The sequence below is a fragment of the Balaenoptera physalus genome (assembly GCF_965194825.1).
Source record: "Balaenoptera physalus genome assembly, chromosome: 1".
In the NCBI taxonomy this organism is placed as follows: domain Eukaryota; kingdom Metazoa; phylum Chordata; class Mammalia; order Artiodactyla; family Balaenopteridae; genus Balaenoptera; species Balaenoptera physalus.
The window spans coordinates 83595963-83615051 of NC_138882.1; the positions used below are offsets into that span (position 1 = coordinate 83595963).

The window sequence follows — 19089 nt, forward strand, 5'->3', positions numbered from 1 at the left end:
CGGCCCCCCGCCCCAGGGTCGTGCCTTGGTACCGCCCTGCCCGCCCGGCGCTCGGGGGAGGGTGTGACCGGGCCTCGCTCCCCCTCCTTGCAGCGCGCAGTGGTGGCTGCCACGCCGAGTTCCGGTTCCTGTGGCTGCGGCCGCGGGCGGGCGGTGAGGCTGGGCAAGCGTGCAGTTGGCGCCCGGGCTCGCCGCCCCCGCCTCGCCGCACCTCCGGCTTGCTGCCGCGCGGGGGCCTGCGCCGCCCCTGCCTCCCCTTCCGGGCCATGGTGCAACACCAGGGCGCGTCCGTCCCCCGCCGCCGCTGACCCCGGTCCCCCACTCCATGGCCGCCTCGGCGCCGCCCCCACCGGACAAGCTGGAGGGAGGTGGCGGCCCCGCACCGCCCCCTGCGCCACCCAGCACCGGGAGGAAGCAGGGCAAGGCCGGTGAGAGCGCTGAGGGGGCCTGGGACTGGCGAGGCCGAGAACTCGGGGACCTCGGAGGGAGGGCTGGCGGGCGGGGGAGGTGGTGGTCCTCTGGCTGAGGGCCCTGAAGGGAGGGGAGGCTCAGGTGAAAAGGGTGGGTGGATGAAGCCCTCCAGGGGTTGCGGGCAGGGGTTCACAGATTGCGGATCCTAGAGTTTGGGGCACCTGGAGTTCAGGAGCCACTTGGGAGTCTGAGAGTATCAAGAGATGGGGCGTCTCATTTGAAGGAAGAGGCAGCTGAGAGTGTAGCGTCCAATTTATTTTTCAAAGTGTACCGTTGTTAGTATCTGTGAAGTAAATAAACAAGAGTATAATGAAGTTAGAAGAGTTTCTTATATCATGGCTGCGAGAGAGGAGTTTGGGGAAACCTCAGGGAAACTTGTGTCTGCCTTTTACTGCTTTTCCAGGTCTGCAAATGAAGAGCCCAGAAAAGAAGCGAAGAAAGTCAAATACTCAGGTGAATGGTGGTTGGTGGCGGGGGTAATTCCTAGTAGCCCCTTTGGGTGCTCTGCTCTGCCACTCCAATGTCTCTACCTTGCATAAGCCGCGGGGAGAAGAGAAAGTTGTCTTTCTTGTTCTGTTTCTGGTCCTTTCCTTCAACTTCATAACAGATTTTAGGGGTAGGGGTGGGGATGAGTTGGTTTGACCAAAGGTCTTATCAGTCAGGATTAGAATCATTCTCTCCCCGTTTGTGCTGTCGTGTTTCCCACATGATGATAACAGCTACCGCTTACTGAACCTTTTCTAAGTGTCAGGGATTGTGCTAAAATGCTTTTAACAGTCTGGGGAGATGGGCATTGTCACTGTTTTACAGATGAGGAATCTGAAGCTTAAAAAAGTTAAATGCCTGCTCCAGGGCCTTGAAGTTACTCAGTGTCAGAGCTAGGATTGCAGCGTAGTTCTGCCTGTTTTCGAAACACTGTTACTGCACTATGCTGGTTCTGCTCTCCACCCTCAGTTTCTTTGTTGCATTCTAAGGTCTATCTTGATTTAAGGTCTGAGCTGGCCAGTACCAGCCTCCAAAAATGTGTATTGTGTTTCTGATGCTCTCTTGGTTTAGCTCTCTGTCTCCCTCCATGACCCTCTTTCCCTCCTCTTTTCCCCCAGGGCCCTGCATACTCACATCTGACGGAGTTTGCGCCACCCCCGACTCCCATGGTGGATCACCTGGTTGCATCCAACCCTTTTGAGGATGACTTCGGAGCCCCTAAGGTGGGGGGCGCAGCCCCTCCATTCCTTGGCAGTCCTGTCCCCTTTGGGGGTTTCCGTGTACAGGGGGGCATGGCAGGCCAGGTACCCCCAGGCTATGGCGCTGGGGGTGGAGGAGGCCCCCAGCCTCTTCGTCGACAGCCCCCCCCTTTCCCTCCCAACCCCATGGGCCCTGCTTTCAACATGCCCCCACAGGGTCCTGGCTACCCTCCCCCAGGCAACATGAACTTTGCCAGCCAACCCTTCAACCAGCCTCTGGGTCAAAACTTTAGCCCGCCTGGTGGGCAGATGATGCCAGGCCCCGTGGGGGGATTTGGCCCCATGATCTCACCCACCATGGGACAGCCTCCCAGAGGGGAGCTGGGCCCCCCTTCTCTCCCCCAACGCTTTGCCCAGCCAGGGGCACCTTTTGGCCCTTCTCCTCTCCAGAGACCTGGTCAGGGCCTCCCCAGCTTGCCCCCCAACACAAGTCCCTTCCCTGGTCCGGACCCTGGCTTTCCTGGCCCTGGTGGTGAGGATGGGGGGAAGCCCTTAAATCCACCTGCTCCCACTGCTTTTCCCCAGGAGCCCCACTCAGGCTCCCCGGCTGCTGCTGTTAATGGAAATCAGCCCAGTTTTCCCCCAAACAGCAGTGGGCGGGGTGGGGGCACCCCAGATGCCAATAGCCTGGCACCCCCTGGCAAGACAAGTGCGGGCTCAGGGCCCCAGCCTCCCCCAGGCCTGGTGTATCCATGTGGTGCCTGTCGGAGTGAGGTGAACGACGACCAAGATGCCATTCTGTGTGAGGCTTCCTGCCAGAAGTGGTTCCACCGCGAGTGCACGGGCATGACTGAGAGCGCCTATGGGTTGCTGACCACTGAGGCGTCTGCTGTCTGGGCCTGCGATCTCTGCCTCAAGACCAAGGAGATCCAGTCTGTCTACATCCGCGAGGGCATGGGGCAGCTGGTGGCTGCTAACGATGGGTGATGCTGGCGAGGTGCCCAGGAAGTGCATACGTTCCTCCCTGCTCTTCCAGGGTGGTGGTTTTCCTGTCTGGCTCTTGGTCCTTGTTTCCACTGGCTTCCCATCCCCATGGGGCAGAAACACAATGGCTCCTGGGGGCAGAAAAGGAACTGAGATGGGCAGGCAGAAGAACCTGGATTGCTCACTTTTCTGGAAACTTACGTGTTGAGATCTACAGAGGTCCAGGAAACCAAAGCCCTGCCAAGCAGAGCCATTTTTGGTGGCTGTCTCTGGAGGCCTAGGGGTGTGGCTGCAAGAGAAAAGAGGCTGGAGGAAGATCTGAAGGGCAGGGGTGTCCCCTCTACAGATGATGGATGCCCCCAACACCTGTGCCTAACACTCCTGTCTAGCCCCCCAGCCCCAGCCTTAGTTTTTGGAGTCCAGTATTAAAGGTTTCTGGCCAGAGGAGTTGGGGGTCTCTTCCCATCTCTGCAGTAGCCCTTTCATGGGTGCTGGGAAACAGCTTTAGGGAATAAATGGAGATTTTCCCCTTTTCTTACCTTCCCCTTGCCTCCTCCAAGACCTACCCAACTCCTCCCCCCTCAGAGAACCAAATAGCTTGAAGAAGCAGGAGAGTACGTGGCTATGGCAGTTTCTTGGTGATTTGGGGCTTCAAGACAGTAGGTAAGAGATGCTGTCAGGACATATCTTCCTCATACCAAAGTCACTGGTCGTTTCTCAGACTCTCTTGTGCTTTTTCCCTAATGACAATATTTTTGCTAAAAATTGGGATATGTGGTCTGACAGAGCAGAATATTTGATGTTTGGACTGTCCTGGAAGCCTGGACTCTGGCTGTACACGCCCCCCCATCTGTTGCACATTATTCGCAGCGCTGGTCTTCAACTTTTGGCGCCCTTACTTCCCTGCTTCCCTGGCTTGATTGAAGGAAAGCTTGAAGAGGCGCAGAGCCCTTATACCTCATTTTTTCTCCTGATGAAAGGATCCCTCTCTCAGCCTGTGGTTGGGGAGGCGGCAGGACCCTTATTGCCATGGTACTAAAATGCAATCCAGAGCCTGGATGTTTTTTGTTTCTCTCTTTCCCTGCTATTCTTTATATATCTTCTCCGGCCTGGTGATCTAGCTGTTCTCATTCCTCTCAGCCAGAGTCCTGCACTGGGCTTTGTTTTTATTTTATTTTGTAAACATTGCCTGCCAGAGATGGGCCAGCGGCCCTATCAGGAGCCCCTCACAGCTGCTGTCTCTTCCTTACAGCTCGTGCACACATTCCTCAGTGGGGTGGGGAAGGCAGGCTTGGGTTGTGGCCCTGAGAGGAGCTGGTGTTCCCCTGCCCCCACTTCTCCCGGGACCCTAGCGTGTGAAGAGAAGACAAAGGTATACTGCAGAACTCTTTTGCCTGCCCAGGTGTAGCATGCAGCCTCTGAGGCTGTGAGAAAGAAGGGAGCGGCCTCTGGGCCTCTCTCCTCTAGTGTTCCCTGCCGTGGAACAGCAGAGATGGCAGCCCCCCCACCCCCGCACTGCTGAGCTTTGTGTTGTGTTTGTGGTTCTGTTTGCCCCTCTTTTATCGGTTGCTATTTTTGTGGTCTCCCCCATCTCTGCATTTGGTAAGATGGCTCTTGCGGGGGGGGGGGAGTGTCTGCTCAGTCCCTCTCTCCCTCAGTCCACTGCTTTTTGGAAGGAAGCGGGGGTGGCAGAGATGTGGTGGGGAAAGTTTTGTACGGTTGGGTTAATAAAATGACTTGGAAAATCCAGACCAGGACTCCTTGCTGTTGGGGTGTACAGGGTTGGAATGAGCCAGTCACTGCTGGTCAGGATGGTTGCGGCGTGAGGATATGTATCCCTCAGGGTCCCTGGAGGTGGGAATGGCAGAAAGACTCGGGCCCCTGAGCTGACCCTCGTACAAGCCGCAGGGCCCATGGAGGCCTCTTGGCTCCACCTCTCCCCCTGTTTCCCTGCTGCGAGAAACAAGTTTCCTTTCTGAGCACGTTCCTGGGCCAGGCTTGGAGCCAAGCAGGAGCTTTGACTCCAAGGCTTCAGAGAGACAACTGCCTTTAGAGCTTCTGGGGTTAGCGCCCGCACTCCCACTCCCGAGTTGTTTGGGTTAGGGGTCGAGCGTAGCTCCAGGGGTGGGGGAAGGGGCTGCCTTGGTCTAGCAGATTTCGTTTTTGGATGCTTTTCAGCCCCCCATCCCCCTTTAAAAAAAACAGCGGCATCCTTAATCCGCACCGGAGCAGGGTAAGGAGAGTGGCAGGAGGGCTATTTCCAACCCATAATTTGCCACTCTCCCCTCCCCCATCCTGCAGCTGTCTCTGTCCTGGAACCAACCTGGCCCCTTGTCCTGGAGATGTCACCCCTTGCCTTTCAGTTTTGGGTCTTCCCTCCAGAAATTGTTTAGACACTGGGAAAGGAGGGAAGGTGACCCAGGATTCAGTTTGCTGGAAGTCCAGTGTCCCACCGGGAGGTAAGCCCAGGTTTAGGGGCTCTGCAGGTACCCCCCTCCCCTCCCCTGGCTCTCAAGTTTAGCTGTTATTGGCCAAAAGTTTCCGCCCCCTCAGGGAACTTGACTTTCCATTGGCCAGTCCCCAGTCACATGACCTTCCTTTCTCGGGGCTGTAAAGCTGGAGAGCCAGCAACAAGTTCAGCTGAAGACGGAAGCAAGAGCTGGGTCAGGTAATGCTGTAGCGGGGAAGGGGCCATAGAGATCCATAAGAGAGGAAGGATGGAGGAGAGGAAGGGCAGAACTCTGAAGGGTTGGGCTCCACCGAGGATCTGCAGAGCTGTTTGTTACTTCTGGGCCGGCGGAAGGGGGATCATGGGCGGCCGTTTCCAAAACAGAAACTTGCTCTGGGTCCCCCAGACAAGTCCTAGGTCCTTTGCGTTAGAGGTTTGGGGGAACAACTCTTAGAGGGGTTGAAATTAGCTGGATGAGACTTCCCAGCTTTGTACAGAGAGGGAGAGCTCCCCCTTTAGCTGCCTTTTAGAAACAGCACAAGTCCCTGACAGTCCTTACAGGACGTTATGTTGAATCCTGCCTGAATGAAAAGAGAGGGAGTAGTGAGGAGGGGGTGGAGGTGGGTTTTCTTCCAAGAGGTTGATGAGAAGAAAGAGATCTGAAAATAGCAGGGAAGGGTGGAGATTTAAACAGCAGAAGGAACTTCCTAATAAGGCGGTGAGATGCTGGCTTGAGAGGACTGGGAGATCTTTTGGAATGCTGGGTGAACCCAACCAAGAGAGAGATACCAACCAGGGTTTGGAACAGACTGTCTTCTGTTTGGGTCTCAGAAGTGTTTGTCTTGTTGACCCAAATACCGTTGCTGGTTTCCATGGAAACAGTGTGTCTGACATCACCCTGGTTGCCATGGTGCCTGGTTCTGGAGGACCTGAGCAGGCTGTACACAGCCAGGGATAAACAGGGACTTCAGACCAAGCTGCTGCTACTTCCTTCCTGCCACCACCTGTTAAGAGTCACACATAGCAACTGGGGATGGGGAGATGATGACAGAATGGCGGGCTTGGGGCCTGAGACCCTGAGGCAGCACAGTGATGGTTCTGTGGATGCCTGTAGAAACCGGCCAGGGGTGTCCTGTTGGACGTGGTGTGGGGAAGTCACTGCAGGCATTCTCCTGTCTCCTCGTGGGATGGGTGCATGTGTCTGGGAGGCATGGGTATTGGGGGATGCTGTGAGGGGTCCTTCATCTGTCCTGGGCTTGGATCTTGATTGGCAAGGGCCACAGGAGGTTTTTAGGGCACCATGTAGGACTCACACTAGCTCAAACAAGGGGGAAGTGTGGTGGTTTCCCAATGTAGAACTGCCACACTTCTACCCCAGCCTCACTTCCTTTTCCCAGAGTCCTTTTCCACTTGCCACCTTTCTAGCCTGTCAACAAGCAGTCATGTAGTCTCCTCTAAAGGATCACAATCCGAGATTCGAGGGGGTCAGCTCCTCTATCCCTCCACCTTTATGCCGGGTCCCAATTGCCAGCCTGGGTGAATAGTCTAGGCCATGGATGGAGGGGTAGGTCCCTCTCTTCTTATCCTGCCTTGTGTCAGGCTTTGGAAGCTGGAGTAACTTCCCATGCCCACCCGGCCAAGTCAGAGCAGATTAGCAGGGGATAGGACCACAACCCTGATTTTTGCCCATGCTTTGCAAACTGTAAAGTGCTTTATACATGATGGCTGCCATAAATCCCTTTTGCCAGTCACCTTCAAGTTCCCTAAGATGAAATTCTGAAGTTTACTAAGAAGGGAAACAACTTAGAATGGAGAGTGAGAGTGACAAAGAGATTTACTAAAGGTACATTCAGGTGGATCTAAGCTATGTCAGTTGTTCTCAACCCTGGCTGCAGATGAGAGTCATTTGGGAGATTTTAAAAAAATCCTTGCCTGAGCCTGACCCTTGAACACAGTTGTATCAGAATCTTAGGTGATTCCATTGTGCAGCCAGTGTGCAAGACCCCTGAACTAGACCATAGCAAGGACTTATGGTGGGTGATGGGTGGGTGACTTGGGGGTGAAGGAGGCCATTGAGTCTTCTTTTCTAGGCCCTGGGGAAGAAGGTGGTGATTATGGGGGAGGCTGGGGAGGTGAAGGGAGGGCTGGGTTGTTCCTCACTCTTTTTAGCTGTTCATCGTTGACAAGTCAAGTCAGCCAATTTTCTGGCCTTCATTTCCCTTCATTTTCCCTGACTATAACATGAGAGAGTTGGCCTGGAGTTTTCCCAAAGCCCTTCCAGCCCTATGCTTCTCTGACCTTTCAAGGTCAGTTCTGTTTCCCAGTTTACCAAGGGCTCTTTCGGCAGGCTTCACTGTGGCTGTTGGTACATTCTGATTTGAAAGGCAAATACTGCCCAGAAGAGTTGAGGTGTTGGGGTCAGAAGACTGGAACCAGGCTGGTTGTGGAAGTGGCTTCCCAGCCCTTAAACCTTGGAACCCCGTCCAGGCTGCTGTCTCTATCCTGCCTCCCCTGAAGGGAGCTGGGGTCCTTAAGAAAGACTTTCTCTGCAGGTGGCAGCCTCAGTAGCCTTGGGGACCTCAGCTACTATGGCCTCCTGCCCAGACTCGGACAATAGCTGGGTGCTTGCCGGCTCAGAGGTAGGAAAAGCAGGCCTGGGAGCCACATGGAATGGGGGTTCCTGCAGGGCTGGGCTGCTTGCTGGGTCTGTCCCCTTCCTTGGTCTTGGTGATCATGTGCATCACCTCCTGCTGGCTGTGAGAGGAACTGTAGTGGCAGGGAGAAGGCCATCAGGCCCAAGGAGTCAGGTGTTGGGACTTGGACCATGCCTTGAAAGAAGGAAATTGCTGGGGTAAACTGTGAGAAGCAGGGAAGAAATTCTGGTGGGGAGACCAGCATGAGCAAAGGTTCTGAGGTAACAATGGGAGAGCCATGTTGGGGGAGACCAAGGAGGTCTGTTGGAGGAGATGGAGACATGGGTCAGACGGTGTTGAAGTGAGGTTGGGCCAGAGCCTGGGAACCTCCAGAAGAGGCCTGAAGGGCCTGGCTCAGGCATTTGGGCCTCCTCTTTGATGGGAAGTCGTGGAAGGGCTCTGAGTTGGAGGGAGTCAGGACCATCACTGCCTTGGGCAGAGGGGGCAGCCACTGTGTGGGCTGGGCGGGAACCGGGGGAGAGCACTTTGAAGGTCCTGCAATCCAGGTTGTAGTTGGTGGAGCAGGAGCCCAGTAGACTGCTGTGCCCTGAAGCCACTGAGAAGGGGGCCAGCGGGATTGGGGGGCTGAGTGTCTGGAGAAGGTTTGTCAAGGGCTTGGTATGTTTGTACCGCAGGGAGGGAAGAAGGTGAGGAGCTTGAGTTGGAGGCGTCGGGTTTGAGTGGCCTTGAGGAGACCAGTTGGGGGTGAGGGAGCTGCCCTCAGGATGATGCTGGGGCAGGACCCATGGACTAGGGCTGGCCGGCAGAGGGGACGGACACCATGCTCCCAGCCAGAGCCCTGGCCCCCTGTTGAGGTGCCTTTGCTGACAGCTGGGGGACCTTGGGCCAGTCGTTTCACCTCTCTGTCCTCCCCTGTAAAAGGGGAGTTGTGATTCTTGCCTGGTAGGAGGGGCCGTGAGAAAAAAGTGACTTGAAAATTGTAAAGAAACATACTAAGGTCAAGAATTATTCTTGGAAGGATAGCGGGAGCCATGGATGGGATGAGCGGGCGGTGGCCTGTCAAGGGGGGCGTAGGCGGAGAAAGGAGAGGCCGTGGCTGGACGGCTGGGCCGAGAGCACCTTGGGAGACAGGCTGGCTGTGGCTGGGGTGAGTCAGGCTTCTGTCAGCTCCTGGGAGAGGGGTGTGTGGGGAGGGGAGAAAGGCCAGAAAAGCTTGGAAGATGTAACTAGAGTGGGTGGCCCGTTGTGAGGGCAACTGTGGGGAAGCCCGCTGCGGTCGGGACCGTGATCCTTAGGCATCCAGGGGACTTTGTTCTCTTGCCATCCTCCCACCTTCCAACCAATAACTGAGTTGGTCACTTGTTGGGAGGGAGACCCAGGCTCTAGCCGGCTTCTATGGGGAGGTAGGGGGCGCCAGGTTTGTACAGTAGTCCACCGCCTTGGTCCAGTGGTGCTTCTTCATTTAACAGAAACTTGGCCTCCGAAAGTTCTCAGAGCAGCAAGTGAGGTTAGGGAATGGCCGAACACTGCGTCGAGCTGAGATGCTACAGTGCCAGCTCCCCACTTTGGAGCAGCCCACTACTGAGTGTATTATATTTTTGTGAGATGTGGGTTGAGGTCCCTGAGCAGTGTGGCTGGTCCCAGGCACCCCAGTAGAGCACCCCTTGGTTTCGTCCTGCTGTCCTTCCTCTGGAGCAGCCCTTCTGCTTGTGCCCCATCCCCCAGAACCTGCCTGTGGAGACCCTGGGCCCTGAATCCAGGATGGACCCAGAATCTGAGAGAGCTCCCCAGGCCCCTTGGAGCCCCTCCAAGGCAGCTGCTGAGGAGTTAGCTGGGACCTTGGATGGAGAAGGTAACAGGGCCCTACTGAGGGTGGGGTGCAGCCACCTCTCCTCCATGTTCCGGTGTTTCCCAGTTTCCTCAGGGAGAGGGAGGCTGGTTGGTCTTATTTCTGGCATTAATCTCAATTTAAAACCTTCCCTCATTCCACCCTGGCTTTCTCCTGCCCCTTCCAACCTGGTTGGGGCCTGTGGGAGCCAGAGGGCCGTGTAGCACATTCCGTTGGGGGGTAGTGGTGTTTCTCCTTAGCCTTTTCTCCTGCCACAGAGACCCTGTTCCAGAGTGAGAGCTCCCAGTCCAGGCCCATTCTGCCAGAGGAGACTGAGGCCAAGGTGAGTATCTTCACTGGGGGAAGGGTAGGAAATAGGGGGGGGCCGGGAGCTGCTCACGGCTGTGTCTGCATCAGGGTGTCCTGGAAGGTGATGATCGTGTAATGGAGCCCCCTGGCCCAGGAGACACAGAGGCCCAGGGAGACTTGGAGGAGACTCCTGAGGCGGTAGCTCTGGGACCGGACACACAGGACCTGGAGGATCAGGGTCCCCCCAACAGCCTGCCCTCATCCCCCCAGACAGGTGAGAGTTCTCCTTGTCTCCCCCTGTCACGATCCTTCTAGAAGGTGTGGGAGTGGGAGTAGATATCGCTGCTGAGCACAGCTCTGGGCCAGGCCCTAGGACTTAGCAGCTTGGTGCCCTCCTTAAATTGTATCAGTGAAACCTCACCACCACCCCTGGGGACACTGAGGCTCAGGTTAAGTTACACAGCCGGTAAGTGGCAGGGCCTAGGTCTGGTCGACTCTTTCGTCTCTGCCGTGGGGCCTCCTCTTTTCTTGCCTCTAGATTCAACTCTCATTCCCTGAGTCCCTTCCGTGTGTCAGCTCTGGGAAAAGGAGGTTGGCTTCATGGCCTATGTAAGAGGTGGACTAGACTGAGCCCAGATGCAAGTCAGACCTATGAGGGGTGCAAAAAAGGAGGGGGAGGGTGGTCAGTCACGGGACAGGTCGAGGGGAAGGGAGAGGCAGGGACAGGTGGGGAAAGGGGCACACTGGAGGTGTCATTTGAGTGGAGCCTTGAGCAAAGAGTAGGATTTTAGTCGGTAGGGTAGGAGGAAGAGAACATTCCAGGCCAAGGCTGCAGCATCCACAAAGGGATGGGGGGCCCCCGTCCTGTGCTGAGGAGGCCGTGTCCAGCGCTGGTGGCAGAGGAGTGTATGAGTCCATCTCTGTTGAGGGGTGACAGGGTGGAGGGGGAGGCCGGGGGCTGGGGCCATTTAGGGGGCAACTGACAAAGCCGAGGAAGACCTGAACTAAGGCAGATACAAGGCGAGTGACGTTGAGACGTTTAGGTGTCGAACTGTCGAACTGTCTGCGTGTGGGGTGAAGAGGGAGGGCTGAGGTTGGCTAGGTGGGAGCAGTGGCGTCTTGCCCTGCAGTGGGGGAACACCAGAAGAGAACCAGTTTGGAGGGCAGTGTGTTGAGTGTTTGGTCCCCAGGGACACCCAGGTGGGAGTGGCCAGGAGGCAGTCAGACGTCCACGCCTGGAGCTCCAGGGAGGCCAGGCTGGGAGTGACTGATGAGGGGCTCATCTGCTCTGCGGGGAAGCCAGCGGGGTGGGTGAGATAGCAGGTGACTGTGTGTACGGTGAGAAGAGCAGAAAAGCAGAAATGGTGCCAGGGGGACCTGTGCCTCTAGGACCGGGAAGAGCCGGGGACTGAGCGGAGGCATTGGGAAGGAGTGGCCGGGGTTTGGGCAGAACCCAGAGCCGGGAGGGTGCTCCGCGTGAGGCACGTGTGGGAGGAAGGAGTGCACTTCTAGGGTGAGAGCTGCTCTTGCCGTTTGCAGATTGAAAGGACTGGTCTCCCCCCAGATGTAGAGAACAAACGTATGGACACCAAGGGGGCAAAGTGGGGTGGTGGGGTGGTGGTGGGATGAATTGGGAGATTGGGATTGACATATATACACTAATATGTATAAAATAGATAACTAATAAGAACCTGCTGTATAAAAAATAAATAAAATAAAATTCAAAAATTCAAAAAATAAAAGAGAGGACTGGTCTCCCGCCTCCAGACTGGGCGGGGGTGGTCACTGATGCCCTGGCAGACGTGGGCAGGGTCTCCACGTGCCCCCTCTGTGGTCAGGGCTGGGGGCCTCTCATGTTTGCTTCTGTTTCCCGTCTCTCTGTATGTCCCATCGCTTCCGTTGCTTTACTGCCCTGTCCCCATCCCTTCCTCCAGCTTGGATCAGGGAGGAAGCCCACTGCTCCAGCAGTGAGGACGACACCGACATGGACGTGGAGGGTCTGCGGAGACGGCGGGGCCGGGAGCCCAGCACTCCTCAGCCTGTGGCCCCCCTGGGTGTGGAGGACCAGACCGGGGCTGAGGGTGCGGGCAGGCAGCTGGGCATCTCCCTCAACATGTGTCTCCTCGGGGCCCTGGTTCTGCTGGGCCTGGGGATCCTCCTCTTCTCCGGTGAGTGGTCCCTCTCCTGATGAGGCCTTAAGCCTCCACTCTGGCCCCTTCTGCCCTCCTGCCGCACTTTCACTCCATTCCACCCCCTCCTCTGAGGGCCTGCCCAGACTCCTCTGTCTCCATTTCAGGTGGTCTCTCAGAGGCTGAAAGTGGTGAGTGAGGACAGGCCCTGACTGGTTCATGTCTGTCCCCTTCCAGCCCTGAGGGAGGCTGATGGGGACAATTCTCTGGGTCAGGAGTAGGGATGCTGGGGGCTGTACCTTTGTTGCTCAGTTATAGGTCTTGTCAGCTATTCAGGGTGACCCTTGACCCTTTACCTCGCTGGACTGTCAGCCATAGGGCAGGTCCAGGGCAGGAGGGTGACTGTGTGTGTGTGGGGGTGGGGGTGGGGGCGGGGGGGTGAGGAGAGGGCTCTGTGTGCCTTGAGGCCAGTTTCAGGATTTCACTTTCCCACAGGGCCCGTGGAGGAAGTGGACCTGCAGGTCTTCCCAGATACCGGCTCGGATACTGAGATGCTGGAGGCTGAGGAGGATGGGCAGGCATGTGTGACACTCTGCATTGGTGTGAGGGGCCTGGTGGGGGAGATTCAGGGCTGCGGGGGTGACTGGCTCCTTTGCCCTTAGGATGGGCTAAAGCAGCAGCTGCAGACCTCAGCGCCCCCTGACAGTGTTCCCAGCCTGCAGAACATGGCCCTTCTGCTGGACAAGCTGGCCAAGGAGAACCAGGATATCCGGCTGCTGCAGGCCCAGCTGCAGGTGGGCACAAGCAGGAGGGGGTGGGCTAGACACCCTCCCTAGGCCAGGTGTCTGTCTGTCCTAGCGTCCTCCCCCAAAAGAAGTTTCCTGTGTTCACCCACACACCTTGATCCCCTCCCTTTCCCACTATAGTGAAGTCATCTTCTCAATTCTCTGTTCATGTCCTGCATGCTAAGGGTTAGGCCAGGACTGGCATACCTGCTTCACGTGGCATGCCACTTCTGCTTGATTGGCATGGTCCGCCTGGAGCATTGTGTGGAGAAGGATTTGAAGAACATGCCAAGGCTCAATGGGAAAGAAGTGCTGAGATCAATTAGTAATGTCTGCTCTGGGTATGGGAGGTGGAAATTGGGCAACGACAGCCACATCTTGGCTATCTTTTGGTGAATCGGAGAAGTGTGTGCTTAAAAAGGACGTAGAAGCTGAGGCCTGTGATGGAATTTGGGGATCCCAGGGTCTGGTGAAGGGTGCAGATGGGGCAGGGGATGAGAACCAAATCCTCTGAGTTTCCCAGGCCATAAAGTCTATGATGGAATGGAATCAGGGTAGAAGGCACTGGGGCCGTCCTTGACTCCTCCTTGTGCTCTCCATCCCTATTCCCATTCCAGGCCCAGAAGGAAGAGCTTCAGAGCCTGATGCGTCAACCCAAAGGGCTGGAAGAGGAGAATGCCCGGCTCCGAGGGGCCCTACAGCAGGGCGAGGCCTCCCAGCGGGCCCTGGAGTTAGAGCTGCAGCAGCTGCGGGCCCAGCTCCAGGGCCTGGAGGCTGACTGTGTCCGGGGCACAGATGGGGTGTGTCTCTATGGGGGCAGAGGCCTGCGGGCTGCCAAGGTCACCAAGGAGCAAGGCCCAAGGGGGCAGGTGCCAAGCCCTGGCTTCCTGGAGCAGAAGAAACAGCTAGAGGCTGAGGCCCAGGCATTAAGGCAAGAGTTGGAGAGGCAGAGGCGGCTGCTGGGGTCTGTGCAGCAGGACCTGGAGCAGAGCTTGAGGGATGCGGGCCGAGGGGACCCAGCCCATGCTGGCCTGGCTGAGGTGGGTCACAGGCTGGCCCAGAAGCTGCGGGGCCTGGAGAACTGGGGCCAGCGCCCTGGGGTCCCTGCCAATGCCTCAGAGGCCTGGCATCAGGAGCCTCACTTCCAGAGTTCCAGGGAGTGGAGCGGAAAGGAAAAGTGGTGGGATGGGCAGAGGGACCGGAAGACTGACCACTGGAAACATAAGAAGGAGGAATCTGGCCGGGAAAAGAAGAAGAGCTGGGGGGGTGAGGAGGACAGGGAGCTGGCGGGGAGGTGGAAGGAGGGCAAGCCAAGGGTGGAGTGGGCCAGCAAGAAGGATGGCAAGCGACAGGGTTCTAAGGAGCCCCCCAGGAAAAGTGGGAGCCCCCACTCCTCCAGAGAAAGGCAGAAACACCCTCAGTGGAAGGAGGGGGCTAAAGACAGGCATGACCCCCTGCCACTCTGGGCAGAGCTGTTGAGGCACAAGTACCAGGCACCCCAGGGCTGCTCGGGCGTGCACGAGTGTGCCCGCCAGGAGGGCCTGGCCTTCTTTGGCATGGAGCTGGCCCCTGTGCGGCGACAGGAGCTGGCCTCTCTGCTGAGGACGTACCTGGCGCGGCTGCCCTGGGCCGGGCAACTGACCGAGGAGCTACCCCTTTCTCCTGCTTACTTTGGTGAGGACGGTATCTTCCGCCACGACCGCCTCCGCTTCCGGGACTTTGTAGATGCCTTGGAGGACAGCCTGGAGGAGGTGGCAGTGAGACAGACAGGTGATGACGATGAGGTGGATGACTTTGAGGACTTCATCTTCAGCCACTTCTTTGGAGACAAAGCACTGAAGAAGAGGTGGGCAAGCTGTTGGGGAGTTGGGTCAGTGGGACAGAGCAGGAGGCAGGAGGTGATGGTAGGGGGTGGGAAGGAGCCAGGGCCCTGAGCTGGGGCGGGGTGGCGGGGTGTTCTTCAATTTGAGGTTTTATCTCTGCTTTTAGGTCTCCCCTCCCCCCTAGCCAGTACTTTTCTTGTCTTCCCTTGAGGGCAGGAAGCTGCCTGTGCTCACCCCAGAGTGGTCCCGGGGAGTCCCCTTTTGGGCTGGGGGGATTTTTCCTCCCGAGTTACCCTGTACTGTGTCCATACCTGCAAGAGAGATTGCCTCCCACCTTCCCGCCTGCCCAGCTGGGGCCTTCATCCTGGGACACCAGGTCTGGCCACACTCCCCTCCCCCCAGTATGATTGATGGTGACTGCCTGTGTCGCCTGTCTTAAGAGGAGCAGGGTCCCCTCTCCTCAGGGAGCGCCTTCTCATCATGTGGATGTGGCGTTGTTGTCTAAAGGCCTCTTACTGCCCCCCACCATGCCTCTCCACAGGTCTGGGAAGAAGGACAAACACTGGCGGAACCCCAGAGTTGTGGGGCCCAGGGAGGAACACAGCCACCAGCGCCAGGGCTGAGGTCCCGTGCTGTCTGTCCCCTGGGAACCGTTAAACTGCCACCTCCCTTGGCTCGTTTGGTGTCCTTGGATATCCTTCACCGAGGAGAGCGGAAATCACCCAGCCCCGCACTGAAACCACTTTTGCTAGAAAAAGGTCTTAGTTGGACCTGCCTTGCTATCTATGCAAATGTATGCAAATGCTCAGGGCCCTGGGGCCGTGACTCTTGCAGCCTGATTGTGTCACGCCAGTGTGAAGGGGGGATGGGAGAGAAGCCTGTTTTTTGGGGGGTGGGGTGGAGGTGGGGGTGGGGTGGGGGCAATTCTGATTCTGAAGCCAGAGAGCTTTCCTCCGTGTGTGTGTGTGTGTGTGTGTGTGTGTGTGTGTGTGTGTGTGTCGGGGGCGGGTGGGGGGGGGGAGTGGGCCCCTTGGCTGCACGCACTGACTCGGGCCCCCTGGGATTTGACTAGCCTGCCTGGCTGGGGGCCCAGCATGAGGGCTTCCCCTGGCGTTTTGTTAGATTTGGAAGGAGCTATCCCCAGGGGGTTAAAACCCCCTTTTAAGCCTTGCTGCTCACCTCCCCACGTGAACTGTAGACTCAGATCCCAATAAAATGCTGTTGGAGCTGTGACATTGGGTGGAGGCTCTGTCACTTGGGGCTGTTTCTAAGCACAAGGGACATCCACACCCACCGCCTTGTAGGCACTGGTACTCACCTTCTCCCATATACTCCTCTCCCAGTCACCTCACCCTCGCAGCAAACCTCAGGCCCTCTGGGCTGGAGCTCCCCATTTTGCTCACAGCTGCCTTGGCTGCACCCCTGGGAGATGTAGAAATATGCGAATGGGTTTTGGAGTCTGGGCCTTGGGCTCAAATCCAGTTTGAGTGATTTTGGGCAAGTTAATCCCTGGGAGACTTGGGTTTCTAATCCTCAGAAAAGGAGACTGAGGGGCTGGAGAAGAGATTAAATAAAGCAATATAAACCAAATACCTGTCTTGTATTTGGCACTCAAAAGTGATTTCACTCCCTTCAGGGTGTGGAGGAGGGAGGAGAAGGGGACCCCCGACCCACCCCCCACACCTCCCCCAGGATTGGGGAGGTGAGGGAACCACTAGGTGGTGCCTCGGCTCCACATTTGCTCCAGACATCACCTCCCTCACTACTTAGTACCCCAAATCTTGGACCCCCCCCAAAACTGACTTGGGCCGGCTCTCTGGCTAGCTCTCCCAGGAAGACCCAGAATCCCCTGGGCTTCTCTTTAGGAAGTCCTTCCTGACTGGGATTCTTGATTGGCCTGGAAAGCCCCTTGGGAGTGTACGGGACAGAATGATGGTGTGACTTCAGGCCAGGTCAGGGGAGTGTGTCAATAAAGCTGAGGGGGCCTGCCCAGAAGGGGGCTGTAACTGAAAGCAAGTGCTTCTGTAACACTGCAACTGATGGGCCACTCACTGTTAAAGGGCTTTGAGTGTATTAGCTCATTTAATTCAGCTGTGGGGTGGGGCGGGGCAGGCTGGGCCTGGAACGAGGTCCACTCATTCAGCAAACATTTACAGTCTATTGTGTACCAGAGGCAGTGAGGCGCTGAGAATACAGAGGCGTGTTAAGGAGTTTATAGTCCAGTGGAGCCTGCTTTCTGCAGCACGAGGGACTGCAGTTAGAGCTAAGGAAGAACTTCCTCCAAGGCAGAGGGTCAGTGAAAGGGGGCTTTAGGAAAGGAGTCTTCTATTTCTGGAGTGGGGGGTCAGGAGGAGCAAGTACAGGTTGGCCCGGGGCCAGGGTCTGGATCTGGCATCCTGGGTTTGTGGACAATTGTCCACATGAGGAGGCCTATTTTCCTCGGTTCACATTGCTCACCTTCTGCAGGTGCTCAGAATTTATGCTGCCTGGATTCAGGCTAGGCCTTAGGCAGTATTCCGTGTCCTGGGAGGGGGGCTGTGCTTAGGGGAGGGGACACAAACTGGCCCCCTGGGTTCCCAGAGGGTGTGGGCTGCTTGGGGCTTCTCAGTTTCATTTCTAGGGCCCATTTCCTTCATTTGCATAACGAACTCTCAGGGACGCTAGGAAGTTCCCCCAAGCCCCCTCCTCTTTCTTAGCCACTCAGGAAGTAGATATGCTGAGCTGGAGGTTTCTGACACTGCTGAATCAGGAAGAAAAAGCCATGAAACCAAGGGGTATGTTGGGGAGGGGCCAGGACACCAGGGACACTGGCCATTCCGGTTACCCTCTCGGTGATCCTTATGCCCATCACAGGCCATGAGGCCACCCTCTCCGTCACACCCATGCACCCACAGCAGCACTGGTAAAGTGGGGGGACCCGAAGTCCCAGATCATAGGATGCTCTCTGGTGATAGGCCCAGCATGTGGAGATGAGCCAAGGGAGGCTGGAGCTGGGGGACAGTGCTCCCTCCTTCCCACATGGCCGGGGAACAGCTCCTGGGCCATGCAGGGGCGGGGAGAGCCTGTGTGTAGACGCCCTGGACTCTGCCACACGGCCCGGCTTGGCCTCCAGGGTCTGGTCTGGGCCCTTCCAATTTAAGCACTTGGTATTTTAAGCACTTGGCTCTTCTGCCCTTTCCTCTGGGAACTTCCCCAGCTAAGAGCTCAGCTCTGGGGTGTCTTCGGGGAATCACTGGAGTTGGGGCCCAGTGGGCCCTCTTGGGCCTTCCCCTCTCAAATGGAAAAATTCTGCTTCCTTTGGCCAGTCCCCCAAACTTATTTCCCTGCTGTCCCCCAACCTGCTGTTCCTCCCTCCCATCCCTGCCCTTCATTCTTCAGCCTCACCCCTTTCCCATTGCCCTCAGCTCAGCCTTCTCTCACCACTGCCCCCTCCAGCCCTTACCTCCTCCAGGATCTTCTCCGTCTCTTCCTGCCTCCCCGGGTCCTCCAGGCCCCAGGCTTTTCCCTCCTGCCTTTCACTCCCACCCATCCTGGTGAATGGGGGCATGGGGGTGGCGGCTAGAGTGCGGTGGTGGTCACCTTCAGGCCTGCACCACGCCATAAGCTCCTTGAGGGTCAGAGGCATGTGTTCCTTTTGAGGACCACTCCCAGCCCCCTCTGCCGGGCCCAAGGACATGCTGGATTGGTGGGCTCTTGCCATGGGAACCTCCCAGGGCCACCCTGGTGTCGGGACGTCTCCTCCTCCCATCTTGTTCTGGGTCACAGACGTTCCCGGTCCCTTCACACTTCACATGCTCACAGAGGGTCCAGAAGGGACACCGCAGGGTGCGGGTGTGGGGCTGTTGCCTGAACCCAGACAACATCCGGTTCCTCCTCTCCGCTTTCACCGCTCAGCCGTCTGAGCCACAGAAGCTCCTTATTACTAATTCTTGGTGAGTTGTCCGAGTTCCCTATACCTCCTCTGTGAGCCTTCCCTTAAGGTTGCTGCCCATCTCTCTGGTAGCCCTTGGCTTCCGGAATAGGCCCTGCCCATATAGAACCAAGCAGGCCCCTTCCCCACTCACCCGTTCTTTATCCTGGGCCAGGTCTCTTCTCACTAGACCTGTGGCCTGGGCAAGCTTTCAATCAGGAAACCGTCTCCGGTCTCCACCGCTGCGCACCTATGGGCCTCCTCGCTTTAGGGCTAGGCTTTCTCATCACTGAAGTGAGACTGTGGATCCCCCCTCGCGGGTTGTTGTGATGATGGAGTGAGTCACCCAAAGACAAAGGAAAAGACTTTTAAACTGTAGAGTACTGTCAAAAAAGTTTTAGTTATTTTTATTTACTTAACCTCTAAGGGCAAGCCGAGGCCTCTGTGAACTACTGATATGGGAGCAGAGGGCGTTGGTTCCCAAACCACGTAGTAGGAGCTGGCGGGGAAAAGATGCCAACTAGCATTCAAGACCCAACACTGTGCTAGGTGCCCGGGGGGAC

At 56.9% G+C, this 19089-nt stretch overlaps 1 protein-coding gene across 4 annotated transcripts in view; it reads left to right on the top strand.

Moving 5' to 3' along the window:
* Positions 1–115: 115 nt before the first annotated feature.
* PBXIP1 (PBX homeobox interacting protein 1) overlaps positions 116–19089 on the top strand; it is a 20945-nt gene continuing 1971 nt past the window's right edge. The window contains exons 1-13 of one of the 4 annotated variants that reach the window (XM_082466990.1): positions 116–428; positions 875–924; positions 1575–1679; positions 7641–7727; positions 9468–9594; positions 9849–9913; positions 9988–10153; positions 11814–12047; positions 12176–12199; positions 12504–12586; positions 12671–12802; positions 13411–14639; positions 15158–16206. In XM_082466990.1, coding sequence (XP_082323116.1) covers positions 326–428; positions 875–924; positions 1575–1679; positions 7641–7727; positions 9468–9594; positions 9849–9913; positions 9988–10153; positions 11814–12047; positions 12176–12199; positions 12504–12586; positions 12671–12802; positions 13411–14639; positions 15158–15239 — 2487 coding nt within the window. In that variant the 5' untranslated portion in view covers positions 116–325 and the 3' untranslated portion in view covers positions 15240–16206. Of the gene's footprint in view, positions 429–874; positions 925–1574; positions 1680–5208; positions 5308–7640; positions 7728–9467; positions 9595–9848; positions 9914–9987; positions 10154–11813; positions 12048–12175; positions 12200–12503; positions 12587–12670; positions 12803–13410; positions 14640–15157; positions 16207–19089 lie in introns of those variants that run through there. The other 3 variants (XM_082466987.1, XM_082466989.1, XM_082466988.1) reach the window with 3 other exon arrangements.